The sequence below is a fragment of the Heloderma suspectum genome, chromosome 1, assembly GCF_057233095.1.
Source record: "Heloderma suspectum isolate Gila_16-S chromosome 1, 16-S_ref, whole genome shotgun sequence".
NCBI lineage: Eukaryota > Metazoa > Chordata > Lepidosauria > Squamata > Helodermatidae > Heloderma > Heloderma suspectum.
Window position 1 is genome coordinate 113,139,453 of NC_139458.1, and position 20,088 is coordinate 113,159,540.

Below are 20,088 nucleotides of genomic sequence, written 5' to 3' on the forward strand. Positions count from 1 at the left end.
TTTCCCCCTCCACTTCCTACTCTACTGTGGCCATCAGGAGTTTGGAAGTTATTGTTTCTGTTTTTGATTAACTGACGTTTATCAATAATTGTGGTTAGTCTTAACTGTGACTGTTGGAAACAAACCAACTTCAAATCAAAGGTTAAGAAGCTGCCATATTTCAGTAAATAATAGTCTGGAGTTTGAACATAGAATCATAGAATCACAGAACAGTAAGGTTGGAGGGGGCCTACAAGGCCATCGAGTCCAACCCCCTGCTCACTACAGGAACCCAGGTCAGAGCATCCCCAACAGATGGCTGTCCAGCCTCGTCTTGAATGCCTCCAATGTGGGAGAGCCCCCCACCTCCCTAGGTAATGGGTTCCATTGTCATATTGCTCTAACAGTCAGGAAGCTTTTCCTGATGTTCAGCCAGAATCTGGTGTCCTGTAACTAGAGCCCATTATTCTGTGTCCTGCACTCTGGGATGGTTGAGAAGAGATCCTGGCCTTCCTCTCTGTGACAACCTTTCAAGGACTTGAAGAGCACTATCATATCTCCCCTCAGTCTTCTCTTCTCAAGGCTAAACATGCCCAGTTCTTTCAGTCTCTCTTCATAGGGCTTTGTTTCCAGTACCCTGGTCATCTCCGTTGCCCTCCTCTGAACCCTCTCTAGTTTGTCTGCATCCTTCTTAAAATGTGGTGCCCAGAACTGGACACAGTATTCCAGATGAGGCCTAACCAGTGCTGAGTAGAGGGGAACTAGTACTTCCCGGGATTTGGAAGCTATGCTTCTATTAATGAAGCCCAAAAGAGCATTTGCCTTTTTTGCAGCCACATCACATTGTTGGCTCATATTCGGCTTGTGATTGACAACAATTCCAAGATGCTTTTCACTTGTAGTGTTGTTGAGCCATGTATCCCCCATCTTGTAACTGTGCATTTGGTTTCTTTTTCCTAGGTGCAGAACTTGGCATTTATCCCTATTAAATTTCATTCTGTTGTTTTCTGCCCAGCACTCCAGTCTATCAAGATCACTTTGAATTTTGTTTCTGTCTTCCAAAGTATTAGCTACCCCACCCAATTTTGTGTCATCTGCAAATTTGATCAGTATTCCCTGCACCTCCTCCTCCAAGTCATTCATAACAATGTTGAAGAGCACTGGGCCCAGAACTGAGTCCTGAGGTACCCTGCTCATTACCTCTCCCCAGTCTGAGAAGATTCCATTGATAAGCACTTATAAGAGTCCAGTTCTGTAGCCAACTGTGGATCCACCGGATCATTGTTTCATCTAGTCCACTTTGAGCTAGTTTGCTCATCAGGATATCATGGGGCACTTCGTCGAAAGCTTTGCTGAAGTTGAGGTATATTATGACTACCGCATTCCCACAGTCCACAAGGGAGGTTACTTGATCAAAAAAATGAGATCAGATTCATCTAGGAGGATTTGTTCTTGACAAATCCATGTTGGCTTCGAGTAATCACTGCATTGTTTTCAAGGTGCTTACAGATGGATTGCTTGATCATCTGCTCCAGAATTTTCCCAGGGATTGATGTCAGATTGATGTCTGTAGTTCCCAGGTTCCTCCTTTTTACCCTTTTTGAAGATAGGGACAACATTAGCCCTCCTCCAGTCATCTGGCACTTCGTCCATCTTCCATGATTTTTCAAAGAGAATAGACAGCAGTTCTGAGAGTTCTTCTGCCAGTTCCTTTATTACTGTAGGATGCAGTTCATCTGGTCCTGGATATTTGAACTCATTCAAAGTAATTAGGTGTTCCTTGACCATATGCCTATCGATCTCAAGCTGCAATCCTGCTCCCTAAGCCTGTACTTCACCTTTGCCAGGGGGGTCATAGAGCCTCTTTTAGGAGAAGACTGAGCCAAAGTACGAATTGAGCACCTCTGCCTTTTCTTGGTCCTCTGTTATCGTTTTGCCATCCTTATTTATTAGCTGAACCATTTCTTTCCTCTGTCTTTTACTATACACGAAGCTGAAGAAAGCCTTTTTGTTGCTTTTAGCATCCCTCGCTAACCTCAGCTCGTTCTCAGCTTTAGCCTTCCTGACGCCATCCCTGCAATTCTCTGCTACCTGCCTGTATTCTTCCTTTGTTGCTTTTTCTTTCTTCCACTTCCTGTATGTGTCCTTTTTTGTTTTCAGGTCATCTCTAAGCTTTTTGTGAAGCCACATTGGCTTCTTCTGTTGTCTTCCACCTTTTCTTCTTGTTGGAATTGTTTGTAATTGTGCCTTGAGAATTTCCTTTTTTAAAAGCTCCCACCCATCTTGGACTCCTTTTCTCGTTAGAGTCGCTTGCCATGGGACCTTACTGATCATTGTTCAATTGTTTATTACAATTGGCTTTCCTAAAATCCAGGGTATGCATTTGACTACACTCGGCTTTTGCTTCCCTTAGAACCAAGACTCAAGTATAACATGGTCGCTTTCCCACAGAGTTCCTGTAACTGCTGCTTTATCCACTAAGTCATCCCTGCTGGTTAGGATCAAGTCAAGGATAGCCAATCCTCTAGTTCCTTCCTCTACTTTCTGTAGGAGGAAGTTATCCACCACACAAGTCAGGAATTTCCTGGAGGGGCCATGATTTGCAGAATTTGTCTCCCAACAAATATTGGGAAAATTGAAGTCCCCCATTACTACGACATCATACTTCCTTGAAACATTGGCTATTTGCTTTTCAAAAGTTTCATCCTCGTCTTCTCCTTGATTGGGTGGCCAGTAGTAGACTCTGACCATCAGGTTCCTTTTATTCTTTGCTCCATTTATTTTGATCCAGATGCTCTCGATTGGGCTCATCCTCCTGTATTTCTGTGCAGAGATATGTATTTTTCACATACAGTGCAACCCCACCTCCCTTTCTGTTCCTCCTGTTCTTTTTGAACAAGTTATATCCTTCAATTGCTGTATTCCAGTCATGAGAGTCATCCCACCAAGTCTCAGTTATACCTATCAAGTCATAATTTCCCTCTTGAATTAAGAGTTCAAGTTCGTTCTGTTTGTTTCCCATACTCTGGGCATTAGTATATAGACATCAAAGACCATGTGCTTCATAGTCTGGCTTTCTTCCTACATGTGTCTGACGACTATTATTGGGCACTGTTAGAGCTGTTCTCTCCACTGCGGTGCATGAGCCTTTGTCCATTGTTACCCCCAACTTTACATCTCCCTTCCCTGAAGGATTCAGTTTAAAGCCCTCCTGATGAAGTTCTTCATGCTGTTGCCAAGCACATTCTTCCTAGCCTTTGTGAGCTGCAACCCGTCCCTTGCCAACAGTCCATCTTCCAGGAAGTATAGCCCATGGTCTCAGATTCCAAATCTGTCGCTCTGGCACCACCTTCTTAGCCAGTCATTCACCCAGAGTATTTTTCGTTCCCTTTCTATCCCTCTTCTAACTACTGGAAGGATGGATGAGAAAACTATCTGGGTCCCAAAGTTCTTGAGTTTCCTTCCCACAGCTTCAAAGTCTGACGTGATTTCTTCGTAGCTCTGCTTGGCGGTATCATTTGTTCCCACATGGATGAGAAGAAAGGGATCCCTGTCAGCGGGCTTTATGAGTGCAGGCAACCTTTCAGTCACGTCTCTAATCCATCCTCCTGGGAGACAACACACCTGCCGAGTCCACAGGTCTTCATGACATACTTGGGTCTTGATCCCATGCAGCAAGGAGTCTCCCACTACTACTACTACTACTACTACATAAACCGTGGTTAGTCACAGTGATGTTAACAATGATGATCACATTATTAAAGTGAGCATCATTGTTAAAGTGATCATCACAGAAGCCCAAGGATCCAGTCCATTAGAGACTATTGCTGCCTCAGTGAGAACCTCATACACTTACAGGTACCGAGCATTATTCATCAGCCATGCTTGGTGAGTTGTGTGTCAGAGCTCAAAGCAAAACAGGACTATCAACATGTGTGTTAGACTGAATGCAAAGACAAGATAAGCTATTTGAAGCAGACTTCTATTAAATCTTCATTCTAGTTTTAATCTATTTAACAGCATAATTATGAACACTGTCTCCTTTTTAAATTGTAAATTAATTTAAGGGGAAAATCTTCTAGAGTTAACAAGACAGTTTTGCATGAATGTAGGCCTGTCTTCTCTTATTTTTCTTACGAAATGATGCTCCCCAAGGAATTCTTTTTTAATTTTGTATAGCTCTAAGTATAAAAATTTAAAGAGGGAGAGAGAAATAGAACATTATTATAGCTGGGAAACATTTGTTACAATTAGGAGTTTTAAAGAAATACCAGCTAGCAAGGATTTTGGTTGTAGTTTTCATGAAAACATAGACTTTAGTTAACTAAGTGGAAATGTTGTATAGTAAAGAAAACTGTGTACCTCAGTAAGGGCAGTCTAGGAGGCTTTCATGTGGATCACCTGATGGATCCCATCCATGCATGGAAAAGGTGCTCTGAAGATGGTTTTCATGGCTGGATTGAGGTCAGATGTGCTCAGTGCTGTTTAATTAAAGACCTCAGATGTTTTTGCATAATCCAGTTTTTCTGAGAGCTGCACTGCACACAGATGAAGATGATAATTATTTGCAATAAATAGCCTTAGTGGCAGTAGTTTTTATTAGAGCTGTGTGCAGATGGCCTCTCAAAAATCTCCACTTTATTGGTGGGCAGAGAAATTTGGGACATAATTTCACTGAATTTCTCCAGGGAAAGGAGAAATTCTCATCAGTTTCTCACAGGTAGGGCATTGGCAAGGCTTGTAGCACAGCTTCTTTCAGTTTTGGTAAAGGTTTGTGATGGGTTCGTGCTGCAACAACATCAGCTGTGTTGACAGGCTGGCCTCCATTTTGCACCCACCACACTTCAGGTGTGTGTGGGGGGCAGTGTTATGTCAAGCTCTAGGGATTAGTGCTTTGCCAAAATCTGTCCTCCAATTTCCAGAAAGTTTTCTTCTCCCATGAAAGGGGTTTCCATTATTCTGCCTCATTCTCAGGACAGTCTATCATTTATGTTGAATTTCTTTTGATGGTGTAGCCTCCCTGATCTGAAAAAGCTCTATGGGACGAATTACATCATGGTGCCTTAAACTGGGCTTCAGTTGAAGTGTAGGGAGCTGAGGAGGACACAGGCTGCCAGAGAGATGATTGTATAATGAAAAACAGGACATTTGTGCTCACTCCTCGGCCACCTCCTAAGTAAGGTAAGGCCAAGAAACCCAGACCCTTGAGAATTTCTCTGAAATTTCTTCAGTATTGAATTTATTTTTGAAAGCAATTTCTCTTCTGTCAAATTGAATGAGAATGGTTGAAAAACTTGTGGGAGAAATTTTTGGCACAGCATTAGTTTTTATAAACTGCTTTTTAGTGTCTAACCTCACAAAGCAACATAAACAAAATGAATGTTATAATGTACATTAGGTGCACCAGATAGGTGTATAGTTAGGATGAGGAAAAACTGCTCTAATTCACATAAGTCATTTACAGTCATTAGAGAAAGGCAGCAGTGACTAGCTAAATTTTAAAGACCTGTACTGAAGGAGCCGTGCATAAGTCACTGGAAGGGAGTTTCTTAACTGTAGGGCCACCACTGAGCAGGCCCTGTTTCTCATGTTTGCCGACCTATCCGATTTTACTGGTGAGCACATAAACAGGACCTCCAAAGCAGACCTTAATGTATGGGAAGGATCATATGGGTGATAGTTATCTGTAAGGTAACCCAATCTCAAAGGTTAATGCCAGCACTTTGAATTGAGCCCGGAAACATGCTGGCAACTAATGCACCTGGAACAAAAAGTGGTATTATGTGTCAAGGTTTTCTGGCCCTTATTTTAAGGCTGCTTGAACTTTTAATAATTTTCATATCTTAATGTTTTCCTCACAAAAAATGGTTAAAATACTGTGAGAATGAAGATGTTTTATTATGAAAGGTTTGAATATCATGATACTGCATATAAATAAAAATAAAATAAAATATAGCATTTGCATGTACTGTACTGAAAACATTGAACATTGAAACAACACCTGAATGCAGACATCCTGAGTATACACAGTGCATGGTCATATAAACATATGGCTTACAAACTGATTATCAAAATCATGATAAATTTTGGAATATCTGTTAGATCACTTGGATAGAACTGAACAATTCTACCTGAAAAAATGCATTTTGCAAAGGTCTTGTGAAAACTGCTTGTATTTTCTTCCATGCATGTTACTCTCTCTGCCAGGCCATGTCATATAGACCCATATTGTATTGTTCACAAGATCTGCTTGACTCCAGAAATTTACTGGAAAATTGAACTTGTTTTAATATTACTGCATTGATTGAAGAAGTAATGCTGAATCTTGGGCTCGTGCATTCCCTGTCCACTCTCCTCCTCCATCCATGTCACAAGCTTTCACTTCTTTTTCAGTCAACTGTAGTTTAGTGTTATGTCTGAACTCTTAACTTTGGTTAATCTTAACAGTGGTTGAGTGAAGAAAGCCAGCTTCATAAACCATGATTTGTTTCAGTGAATCATAGTTAGGGCTAACCACCGTTCATCGGGTTCAAACATAAATCTGATGTCTGCTTCTACCAGCTAATAGCAGAGATTTATGGTTGACCTTATCAGTTCTGGATGTTGGGATAGAGAAACTGCAGCTGGGAATCCTCAGGTTAGCTGAGATGATTAACACAGTCCTGGAGCCACAGCATAGGGCTTCTAGAGACAGGCAGAGTCGGAGTTGCGGTCCAAGGGGTCTAGGTTCACCAGGGAGTCCAAACACTTGGAGAGCTGGATGGACCAAACACGGGGGAGGGGGGCAACGTTGTTTCCAGCTTCATTCCTGGGCTGTTCTGAGCCTTTTATTCCTTACCAGCCTGACACCAGGAGTTGGCAATTAGCCCTGTAGATTCCGGGTTCTGGCAGACTGCCATGCCGATCTTTCACCCTCATGAGCCTGTGCTCATCTGGGACTGGAGGAGCCTCATCATCCCCTTCATCACTGTCATATTCTGTTTGTGGGGCTTCAGCTGGGTCTTGCCTGCCCCCTGAAGGTAAGGGGTCTTCTCCTGCTTTGCTGCTAGTTCCTTCTCCCGGATCTGCAGTAGCTTGCCCTTCCCCTTCATCCTCTGATGATGATGAGTCTGGGGGAGGCATGACAGCTGAACTATGTTAAGTTAAAAACAAAAGAAAAGATTCTGATCTCCTCCTTATGGCTGTGCCAGAGGAGGAGAGAACTGATAAGCCCATGTCTGGTTCACATAATGATAAATGTAGCTTCCCTTCATGCCCTGGCTTTTGAGCTTCCCACTACCCTCTCCTCAACTGGTGTGGCTGCAAGGAGAAGTTTGGAAATGTCACTTCCATTTTTTATTAACACAGCTTGTCTTGTTGTACAAAACCTGACAAACCCAATTTCAAACCATGGTTTATGAAGCTGGCTTGTTTCTGCAAACCATAGCTAAGATTAACCACAGTTTAGGATTCAGCTATGATGTTAAACTTTGATTAAAATCAGAAGAAAAAAATTTCAATCTCCTCCTCATGGCTGCACAAAAGAAGGAGAGGGAACAGGGGAGCGTGAGATCCTGGAGGAAAGCTAGACTCCTTCCCATCATGATAAATAATAGTTTATTGTGATGTCTGAATGCACCCACTGTGTGAATTGGCTTTAACATTTCACACTAATCAAGAAAGAAAGATAATTGTAGCATTCTCTTCCCCTGTGTTTTCAGTTTTATTTTTTTGTCAGTGATGAACTGTTTACTGTCCAACCTCTACCATTCTCGTTGTCTGGTCCTGTGCCATACTCAGTGAATAAAGAACGCAGTTGACTAAGCACTAGCTTTGGTAAGCTTGACAACTTCTAGAATAAAAGTATCAGCCTATTTCTGTTTATGAAATGGGATGTCAGCTTGGTTGTATGTACCACTTTATGTTTTGGAACACCACATATGGAGCACATTGTGTTGGAAATTGCAGGTTATCTAGTCTCTGTCCTGACAAAAATGGTGCTAAGTGTTAGTTTAATAAGGGGAACTCTGAATCTATATTGGCCCATACGCACAATTATTCTTTCAGCTGGATGCTAACTTTTTGTTAGTCTAGTTCCCTGCATGATGGCTGCGAGGTAGAGATAACATTATCTACTAATGGAAAGTTGGGGAAAATGGGTGAGGGCAATATTGAAGAGAGGCAGAAGTATATGGTACAATCCCAGAGAGGATGTATGGAATAAAGAAACCAGCAAACAGAAACTTTTTCAGCCACAAAAACTTGTCTGACACTGATATTTACCTTTCTGTTGGAAATGAAATGCAACATTTGCATGTAAAAGCTAAGGCAAGGCGAACAAAAATAGTTCTCTGCCCCTCTACAGCTTGTTGTATGTACTTGCTTTGCTAGAATAGCATCCAGGAGGCTCTGGCTTTTCTTTATGCTCATAAAATAAAAATCTGCACAGGCACACCCACATCTGTGATATAAATCAATTTAAATAAATGTTGTAAATGAAGCAAAATTTTCCTTAGGGCCTTTCTGTTTGCCAAAGATTCCATACTTGTACTAATGGAGATCCAGCAACAGTAGTAGATCCAGCAGCCATTGTATAATGTATGTATGTATGTGTGGATGGGAGGGTGTGTGTACTTCTGGCACTGTAGAACTTCTGAGAACTATATTTTAAAATTAGAATCACTACAAAATGCTGCAAGGGCAGTATTGGCTTAGTGCTGGTCACCTGTTTGTTTGTTTTTAAAGAAATAGATATCATTCCTGCACTGACTGAAATAAAAACAAAATCCCCCCTCTCTCTCCCTCCCTCCCTGTCACCAAATTGTGAAGAATGGAAGTATGTTATTAGTTACACACAGGCATGGTTTTGAATCGTATTCAGTGGAAGTGGGCTCAATTGCTGGGAAGTTGGAAGGAAGAAATTATATTTTCCTATTGGCAAAACATTGTGGCAGGTCAAATATTAGGAAAATGTGATGTCCCAGCTATGGAAGCACTGTCTTGGAGACAGTCATCTGAGTTTCCAATAGCAAATCAGTAACAAGTACCTATTTCTATTATCCGGGGGAGTGGAGGGAATGACCTGCAATAGTCTGGGTAGTCTTATTTGTTTATTTTGCAAGGTCCCCCCCCCCTTCTAGCCATGGTAGAACAACAAGTTACTGAAGTCCAATTCCCAATTACTATTTAGGGAAGGAGGAAAAAGGCTGTTCTGTCTGTGTTGAACAAGAGTTTTCTGTTTATGATATATGGATGTAAAAGTGTCATCTTCATATTTTGAAGATAGTATTTCACAATTTGTTAGGCTGGGGAACATGGTGCCAGGACTCTTCTAAAGTGGCTTTCCATTGCAGTTTACTCACCATGCATCGCTCTGCCTTGGCACAGATAACACTGCCTAGGGCAGCCTTCCCCAAGGCTTCCAGATGTTTTGGACTACAACTCCTAGCATTCCTGACCATTGGCTATGCTGGCTGGGGCTAATGGGAATTGGAGTCTTACCACAAAAATACCTCATCTCTACCTTTTCCTCGCTGACTCAAGGGTGCTTTGTCATCTCTTGGGGATACACTACCAGGCAGGCAGGAAGAAGACAAACACAGCCAAAAACCATTGCAACTGAGAGTTTAAAAGACTAACACTGCAGTCCTGCGCATGTGTACTTGGAGGTAAGTGTGTTCAGTGGGGCATATTCCCAAATGTGTGTGCGTAGGATTACAGCCTGTGGTAGCTTACGCATTTAGACAGAAGTCCTATTGAGTTCAGTGGGTCATATCCAATGGATATGGCCATGCAAGGACACTTGCTTAAGGGGAATTTCTCACCCCTTCCTCTGCATCATAGCCCTGTGTCCCTCCAGAAATTTGGGAGACCCTTAGGAAATGCTGGGGATGTGGGGCAGAGAGCTGCAATGGGAGGGGACTATCAGGGAAAATCAGATGGAGGCGTGAGTGGGTGCCTCCAAGAAGAGGCAAGCACCATACGCTCCCAAATTCTTATCTGACGGGAATTAAAATCCTACTACTATGGCCAGTTTCCTCTCTGCAAACAATCTGCCCCTCCCCTTCCTTTAAAAGCTCCGCTTACCTGGTTGATGGCCATGGCAGCAGCAGTCTCAGTGGCAGTAGCTATGGGGAAAGCTACACTTCCCAAAAGCCGCTGGGGCTGTCCATCCTGGTAGGCTGCTATGCAGTAAACCAGGTGTTAGAGGGGGTAAGGAAATATCTCTCTCCTTCCCTCTGCCCACAGCCGCCAGTGTACCACTGGTGCTGCCTGTAGACCTGTGAGTGGTGGAGCGTTTAAAGAGAGGGAAGTGGAGAGGTTGTCAGGGGGGACGGGTGAATTTAGTCCTGTGTAGACAAATTTAAGGTTGGAAATACGCCAAGCTATTTAAGCAGGGGTGAGGCAATAATGCGGCTTATTTCCAAACCAATCTGATGTGAGTGGGCAGTGAGAGAAGCTTTCCTGCCTCTCTAGTAACCTGCTAGTGGCTTTCCAAGATCCAGTAATGGGGGGCGGGGGGCAGGAGGTAGATATTGTGGTTATGGAGGGTGGGAAATCTACAAAGAAAATGCACCACGACAACAGGTTGGATCCCGAAGTGCTTTTCTGTATTTCTGAAGTTGCCTTCCATTCACAGAAGCACCATTTCACGCTTCGTGCTACAGCGTTGAAACGAAATCCAGCAATAGTCTTCTGCTTGTGCAACTTCTTGTACAAACAGAAGCATAAGAACTGCTGCTGTAGCCTGCCATCTAATACAGATTCAGATGAACATAAGCCATTCATTTGAGCAGACTTGCACCTGGTGTATACATGCAACTGAAGACGCCACCAGAATCCTGAAGTGGTAGTGGGCTGGTGTCAAGGGTAGACATAGTTGGGCACCTGCCCAGGGCCCGCACCCTAGCAGGGGCCCCTGGAGTTGCTCCTCCTCGTCACAGTTGCAACCTGCTTGTTTGCCTGCCTCTCACTCTGGCCCAGACAAGGGTGGTGGTGAGGAGGAGGAACAACTGCCTACTTGTTCACTATCGCTGTGCCTGACAAGGAAGCAAGTGGTAGCAATGATGACACAGAAGAGGAGCAGCAATAGCAACTGCAGGCAATGGTGCTGAGAAGGTAGGCTCACTGAGGGAAGGGGCCCGCGGGAGTGTCTTGCCTCAAAACCTGGAGCTGTCACTGCATGGTAGAGTAGTGTGTACCTCCCTGCAAGTAAGCAGCTTACAAGGACAAAGATTCTTTCTCAGCCTGCTGTGTTAGTTTTGTTCATGCAGTTAGTCTTTCATGTAGGTGAGCCTGCGAACATGTGTGGCGACCTGCAGCCTGAATTTTTATAGCCCATTCTACCACCTTAGAACTCATCTACCTCATTCTGCTGCATATATTGGCCAGGCCCCAGTTACACCTAATTCTGTGCTTTGAGTGGTACTGTTGTACAGGAATAAGCTGGTTTTTAAAGGCCTGGATATTGTTTATACTAAAGATCCCTAATTTTAGCCTGTTTATTATAAACAATTAGCCCACTAAATATTTATCACAAACAGCAAAAATAAACTGATGACCTCTTTAAAACAACAAATCATACCCATTACAGCCCATTTTGTTACAAGACAGTTGTATATATCTATGTATCAATATTGCATTTTAATGTTTTGTATCTGTTTCCATATGTTTCAGTCAGTTGATCAGAAGCATTTACTGATGGAAGTATTCACTCACTAAACACAATACATTTTAAAAACCTAGTTTGTGGATGAATGCGTGAGAGAAAGTGAAGCAAAACTTGCAGGCAGAAGCAGCATTTCAAGGTGATAAAATGATGACATAGAGATATCAACTGTACTCAGTTTGATACAGTACCTGTTCTAAGTATTCATCCTTAAATAATCTGCAAGAGAGAGAGAGAGAGAGAAAGTAGTACACAAAGGAAATCTATGCAAGTAGGGTAAAATGTATATTTTATTTATTTATTTATTTATTTGTATGTATTTATTTATATATTCACTTTAGTATAGGAACTGCCAACAAGGAAATAATAAGCCTTTGAAATACTATAGTTCTCATGAACTTAAACTAAAAAAATAGCATAAAAGGCTGCCTATGAAGATATAATCCATGAGACATACTTAGGTTTTCTACTTTCTGAATGTTATCTGGTCCTTTGGGTATCTCAGATATATGCTTAACCATTTCCAGCTAGTGTTCTTCTTTTTTCCCCCTTTTTAAGTCCTTCATCAAAAAGAGAAATGCTCCTGTAACTTGAATAGCACTTAGTAGACAGGAAGAGGGCCAGCTCATTTTATTTTATTTTGCAGAACCTGAACTGTCCTGACTTTCTTGACCAGACACTTATGTGGGACAAATGTAATGTGCAAATTTGAATAATCATAGATATGTGCACAACGGGCATTCCTATAATCATGCTAGCACCCTTTTAGCCTCCCCTAATACAGGAAGTGCTGCTGTCTGTAAAAGTGATTGTACAGTTCACACATTACATTTGTCTGCATGAGTGTATACCTGGAGGAGAATGGGTCTGTTAGCATGGATAAAAATGCATTATGTGAACTTACCTGTACTCTTTCCAATAAGAAGGTTATAGAAATCATAGAACCGTTAAGACTGGGGGAAAGGCAGCAAAGAGTGTCTAGTTCAACTTTCTTCTATGGACAAATTGTCTCCACTTAAACCATTCCCAGTCAATGCCTGTCCAATATCCTCTTTAAAAACTCCAGGGAAGGAAATTGTACAACTCCCCTGGGCATCGTATTTTATTGTCAGCCATTTTTACTGGCAGGAAGCAATTTTCGTATATTCAACCGAAACTTGCTTTACAAGTTGTTTCTGTCCATCCTTCAATGGTCCTACTACATTGTTCTCTTTCTGCTTTTTGGCATCCTTTTAAATATCTTAAACTGCTATCATGTTTTCTCATAATATTCTTTCAAAGTGAAATGTTCCCATTTCCTTTGGTCTTTCTGCACAGGTGTCTCCTTTATGCATATACCAGATATCTCCTCTGAAATTTGAGCTGTTTCGTCTTTCTTAAAATGCATGATAACATGGACATAATAAAATGTATCAGAGGGTTAAACAGTGCTAAGTAGAGAAGTACACCTATGCATGCATACAGTGTTTATATTAATCCCATTCTGGTTAAGTAGGTTATAGCACATATCATATTATAATTTATATCTAGAGAGACAGCACAGCCTTTGTCTACTTGAACTTACTGCAGATCAGTGCAATTTTCAAATTTAACTCTTCCAAATCTGTTCAAATGCTATTGTTTGTTGCTAACAGGCTATAAATTCCCTCTCGTATGTGAATGGGAAGAGGGGGAGTTGCAAGCCCGAAGCTTGTGCCGGTTCAGTCATGGTTTGGTGTTACATATGAACCGGACCGTGGTTTCTCTCCTTAATCCAGCTGCTGTGCATTCTGACCCTGTTAAAAAGCAGCAGCAGCAACATCCAGCTGTTGAGGAAGGATAAGGAGAATGATTCTTTCTTTCTTTCTTTCTTTCTTTCTTTCTTTCTTTCTTTCTTTCTTTCAGAGGGTTCCATATGCATAGCCCTGTCTCTCTGCACAAGCATAGTTGGATCAGTGCCATTATCTATACTTTCTGGACAAACTACGCAAACTAGCCACAGTCTTGATGGCTGGCACACCTGGATTTCTTTTTAAGCCTTTCAAGAATCTTTACTTGGAAAGCCCAAACTGCATTTTGAAGTAGAAATGAACCACATCATATTATACATTAATGAACACACACAGGCCACATTTTGATGATCATATCTTGGCTCAACAAGCTGACATATGAACAATCCTTTTGCTTGCAGTGTGAGCAATCAAACCAGGAAGTCTCTAATTAACCACAGTTTCTTGTTTCATCTGAATTGGGAAACCAGCTTTCGAACAAGCTAGGATATTAAACTAACTTCAAACCATGGTTTAACAACCCTCCTTGTTCTGAAGCTGTTAACCGTAGTTCCCTAGTTCATATGAAACAGGAAATATGGTTAAGTAGAGGCTTATTAGTTTAATCACAGCTTACATGAAGTGAGGCCCAAAGTGTGGGTAAAAGGCTTGCTCATATCTTGGTTTATTAAATTGAGGTACAAGCATCCAAATCAGGACACTGTGTTACACCCACACCAGGGAACTTTGTCTTAATGTCAGAAAAACAGAAGATACATTTAAACAGAAAACAAACCTAAGCCTTTAACTATGTAATCTTCACAGATTCCAAACTTACTCCCACACCACAGTCACTGAGGAACGCCACATGAATCATCTCCTCCTTGGTGGGAGGGGAGCCAGGCTGCAGAAAATGCCACATCCGCCTACCAACAGACCCTCAGTCTAAAAGGAGCAGGTCCTCCCCATCCTTTGATGAGGGCTAGTCAAAGGAGGAGGGGAAAGGAATGGCACACACTTGCTCCTGATTAGATGGGAACAAAGAAAGCTGATTAGATGGGAACAAAGTTCACTGGTGAATTCAAGGAAAGGTACTTGGCCCAGTCCCAACAAGCCAACTGTCTTCAAGGAGACTTGATGGAAGAAACCAGACATGGGAGGGCAGTCCCATAGCACAGTGAGCAAAGTTAATTCACAACAGAGAATATCAGGTCAAGCAGGTAAATTCTATTCCACTCAAAGTCGGTAAGGTCAAATCATGGTAGGAAATGTTAAGGTAGAAGCCCTCCTATGCAGACTGCAGGTGAGGTGAGTTCTACTGGCTGAAGCTCTCCCCTACTAGGATAATATAGGAGGATATTCTCACAGCAGAGAACTCAAACCAACTGAAGCCCTATGTGGGCTGAGAAGACCTGTAGTGTTGTTAGCTCTGTGTACCCCCCACGCTCAGGAGTTGGCTGGTCTGTTAAAGTGCCCCCACTTGATTTTGCAGTCTTCAACTTCTGTGAGGCTGGGGAGATGGGGGTTCTGTCAGGTACTCACACTCAGAGTCAGGATGGTAGAAGGGCTTGACTGGAGGGCCCCAAATAAGATCCTGAACAGCCTTCCACTGAGGAAGTCAGCCTGGGCCTCATCATCATCAGAGTCCCTTACTGTGCATTGAAAGGGCCAGGGGTCATGACATCAGGGGTCAGTGCCTGGGTGGTTTCATATAGTGTTTAGCCATTCTTGGGTCTATGCTTCTTCCTCTTTTAAAAATATATTTAACTCCACTGTTGTGTTTTACAGAAAAGGAATGATAGATTCTCTACTTTGAAGATTTGTATGTTTAGAAGTTATTCGCATACAAGTCCTAGAATCTTGGAGCCAGCTTGCACACTCAAAGCTCGGCTTGCAAAGATATTGGGGGTTGGACTTGATGGTCTTGTAGGACCCTTCCAACCCTACTATTCTATGATTGATATCCTGAGGTGGGAGGGTATCCTTGCACTCTACGTGCCCTGACAAGTCCAACCGTCACCTGGAGGGAACAATCCTATGGACCCTAGACAGCATCTTGGGGACATTGGATATTTTGGGTTCCTAGATATGAAGCCAGAGACAGCACTCTGAGCTCCAGCCCAGGAGTCCAAATTCCCCTGGCCCCTCACAGCCAGCTTGGAGAGAACTGCGCCAGCTGCCTCTACAAGCTCACAAAGTGAGCTTGTCAAGGGGTGAAAGGGGGCATGACAGTGGGCAGGGAGGGGAGGAGACTGGGGACATAGGTGAGAAGGGCTGAGGCCCATTTAGCTGCCACTCCTGAAATCAAGTTAATTATAAATCCCACACGTACCTGGTCTGCCTGGAAATCTTCCGGCTATAGGCACATATACCATTCCGATTGGGCCTGGAAAGCAGGAAACAGTCCCTTGTCTCCATCAAAGTTCTCTGGCAGTCCCACTGGGCATTTCCGATGGGGTGGAATCAGGGGTGGAGCAGGTTGGGCAGCTGCCTGTAACACATTGACAGCCCACATCAGTTGATTCACCTGGTCGCGGCGAGCCTGGTTCTCTTGTGTCAAGGTGGCAAGTGCTTGTTCCATGATGTTTCAGAGAGAGCTTTCAGGGAATCAAACTGATGAGATGGAGATTGAAGGGGAAGAGGAGCAGGGAAGACTGTCGGCAAGCTGTCAGGAATTGGATCATCTTTCCCCTTCGCAGTCAATACCACCAAAAGACAAAGCTTCAGGCTAATATGACTTTATTTTGCTAGAGACTAGCCTTTCTACCAATGCAAATTCAAGGCAGCTCTCAGACTCCCTCCGGCCCTAAATGACTAATCTGAGATCTCTAATCAGAGAAGATGAACCAGAGGGTAGTGAAGTTGCTGACAGTTTGCCCGAGAACCTCACGACCAAACTTGATTCACAGTGATGCCCCTCCCTTACAGTGGTTCCCTCCTATATTGGCTTCCAAGAGTGGCTATCCTGGCAGAGTATCTGAGCCTTGTCCCTAACTTTTCCCACTTAGCTTTGCGACGCACCCTAGTGTCTCTCAAGTCACGCCCCTCTTTCTCCTCCTCCTTGGAAACTTGAGTTCTCATGGTGGAGGGAGGGGGCAACGACTCAGCCTGGGCCATCTGTTTGTCAAGGCCTTCAGAGGAATCTCTCCCAGCATCTTGGGGCTCTAGGGAAGGTCCTTCCCCTGGGCTCTGATCTTGCTGTTCCAATTCTGATTCAGAATCGGAGCTGTCAGACGTCTCTAGGGGCTTGGACTCATTGTTGACAGTGGGGATATGAGCTATTCCCAGCTGTCCTTAGCCTCCCCCCACCCCCAAAGCCTCTCCTAGATGGGCAAAAATGCCTATCCAACTAAAATGCAATGCACCTCTCTCTCTGCATTGGATACTCATAAGCCTCCAAGTTCAGATTCTTACGAGTACCCAGGGCAGATAGAATGGGATTGCACCTTTAGTCAATTTTTGCATGCCCTTTAGAAGTATCTTGCACATGACAGTAGCTCTGATTCTGTCCCCAAGTCTGGATTGGCCATATGCTTTGAAGGGGCAGAACCAGAATTGCAGGTGACAGACTCAAGTGTAGATGCCAAGACATATGGTCCATGATCAAGTCCCAGCTGGTGCAGGTGCCAGAAGATGGTAAGATTGTCTTCTCCTCAGATATCTTCTAACCCACTGCACCACCACAAATGCATTGGAACTTCTAGCTGTGAGAAACAGCCAGGAAGTAGGGGTGGGGCGAAGTGAAGGTGTGCAGCCTTTCTGCTTGGTACTGACTACCTCAGTAACATCTGCTATCCCAATTCCATATTGAGGAACAAGTGGACCCCTGTTTCTGTATCTTGAAAGGGCCATTTCTCTGGAGGCTGTGACACAATTGAATTGAATTGGCAGTGGATATCTAATAGCAGGACTGCATGCTGAACTGTTTGGAGGCTTCTGTGGGAAGCAGCTTTCTAAAGAAATGCAAAGTGTAGTTCAATTTATTTGTGATGGAAATACATCTGAAAACAGATTACAAATGGTAAATATTAATAAGCAAGAATAATTTCTCATTCCCCTAAGTGAGCTGTATAACTGCTTGCCAAACTCCTTCCATTATGACTGGGGAGAAAACAACAACTTTCCTCCTTTGTGTCCATCCTGAACAGATGTTGACTATGTGTGAATGTTTTCTGAAAGAATTACAGAGCATCGTCCTCTTTGCTGTCTGCTGTGCTTGAAATAGAACATTGGTAGTGTACTTTTACATGTACTGAATGTACTTCTCTGGTGACCATGACAACAGTTACTTTTGCTTTGCATATTAGTTTATGAATTCTAGCATAGCTTGACCACTAGACATAGTGTATGTGTTTTTTAGATGTTAACATGAACAAATGATTTAAACTTATTATAGGGACTTGGTATATACATTGTTACTCAAACCCTTTCTTATTTTGTAGATCTTTTATATCCTATCTAGTTGAATCTGTCTGTTTCCATTTTTACTGTTTCAGAATTTTGAAGCACAAAAATTAGGGGAAATGCATGCAAAAATGCATGCACTAAGAGACTGTACCAAAATGTATTTTGGGGAGATATGCGAACAAAATGCATACAGTGAAAAAAATGTGTAAAAAATACATAGATTAGGAGAGATGCATAAAAAGCTTACATTTTTGTATGCATTTCTTCTAATGTATGAATTGTTTTGTGCAATTTTCCCAAATGTACACACTTTTTGATTGGGGAAACTGCATTGCAAAATTCAGAGAATTGCAAAAACTGAAGGATAATTGCATTCTGGTTTGCGTATTAGTTTGGGAATCGGTTTGTATTAAAATGTGATCCAGATTCATTTCGCCCCCATCCATTCTCCTATCACAAATAATATGACAACATGAGATATTTGATGTACTCTGTTAAAGTACATCACAGGCGATCCATATGCTGGCTTTCATATCTCATATTAACAAATATGTTCAAAACAACTGGGTATGATGTCAAAAAGGACTGTAAAAAATTAGGGTCATGTATAAAATATTCAGTAGCATTGTCAGGTTAAATAAACAATTTTTGGCTGATCAAGTAAAAAAAAGTGCATAAGATCCCTTCAGATGATCTACACTTGAACCTTATTATTTTCCCTCTTGTTTTGAAATACTATCCCTTGAGCTTCTCAAGAAACACATGGGTAATTACTTCCAAGATCTTTTCAGAGAACTAATGTCTCACTATGTAGTGAATCACATAGGTGAAAATTAATTCACCTGCAGGGATCAAAATCCAGTTGACTATGGCAACAATACCATTTTGAAACTTGTCTGAATTGTGATGGCATTGAAGTGAACCACATATTTGGTTCCTTCAAACATTGAGGATCTCCCATTGATGTCATCACATGATGACAGTGTAAAAAAATCATTACAAATATTTTTTAAAAAACCCAAATTAAAAAGATTTGCATATGACCAGGATACAGCTTCTTTTGAGATATCGAAGCAAGTGTATCTTTTTCATCTGTTACAGTAAGGGCACAGTCCTATGCATGTTTAGACCAAAAAAAAGTCCTACAACTCCCAGCATTCCCCAGCCAGAAAGCTAGGAGTGGTAGGACTTCTTTCTGTCTAAACATGCATAGGATTGTGCCCTATGTCATCTGAATGAAAGTGCTCTCAAAAAAATAAATCTTTGCCTTTACCTCTCATCCTTCAACAACTGATAAATGAAGGCTTTAAACTGATCGTTCAAATTAGCCATAATTTTAATATTTTGAGAGTGAGATAAGCTGTGACACTACAAATTGACAGATTTATAATATCTGAATGGAATAATGTGCATTCTCTGTTGTAGAGAAATGAATGAAACTTTATAATTCAAAAATTCCTTCACAGAGCATACTACCAGCTGCATGGAAATGGCTTGCTCACTGACATATGAAAGATCCATGCTTATTCAACATATTTTAAAACATTTCTGTTTCCCTCTATCAAACATTGAACTACATACACTTAGCCAAGAAACTCCCTCAGTAGCATTGGGTGACCCAATGTTTCTTGGTATAGGAAAATGAATTGTTCAAGGCAGCAAACTTACACCAGGACTTGAACAATTCCATATCTTTCCAAGTGCAGTGTAAATAAGCCCTATTACAAAAAATTATGGCCATGACCAAGGACTGAAAAAACAGTGGAATGGATCTTTCTAGTTTGCATAAGTAAGTCTAATTTGAGAAATTTACAGTATATTATTTTTTCTTTTCTTTCTTTTCAAAGGTGCAAGAACCTCACCTTTCCACACAACCTTCCCGAGGTCAGCATTGTTTTCATATTTGTGAATGAAGCGCTCTCAGTGATACTACGTTCCATTCATTCTGCTATTGACAGGACTCCTGCTCATTTGCTCAAAGAGATTATTTTAGTGGATGACAACAGTAATAATGGTAAGTAATATGTACCAAACAACCAAATCCAGCTGACAAGGTCAGAGACTCAACAAAGCCTGAGGATGCACATCTTTTAGAAGTATTGTAGCTTTTCCCATTCAGGCTGGCTTTGGTTGCCACATGGGAAGTCCTGTAGGGAGCAAGGACAGGCAGGTTCCGAAGGGGACCAACACTTGTTCCTCCCTTATACCTGCACCCAAAATATAATATCCTTAGCACTTTGGTCATCAGAGTTTGTCCAGTCATGATCTGCTTTGCCTTTCCTTTACACCTTCAAAGATTTGTTCTAC

General features: G+C 42.1%; 1 protein-coding gene across 1 annotated transcript in view; it reads left to right on the plus strand.

Moving 5' to 3' along the window:
* GALNT18 (polypeptide N-acetylgalactosaminyltransferase 18) overlaps positions 1-20,088 on the plus strand; it is a 463,511-nt gene that overhangs the window by 216,222 nt on the left and 227,201 nt on the right. Inside the window, exon 3 of the mRNA XM_084853983.1 lies at positions 19,629-19,795. Within this exon, the coding sequence (XP_084710109.1) occupies positions 19,629-19,795 (167 nt within the window). The remainder of the gene's footprint in view (positions 1-19,628; positions 19,796-20,088) is intronic.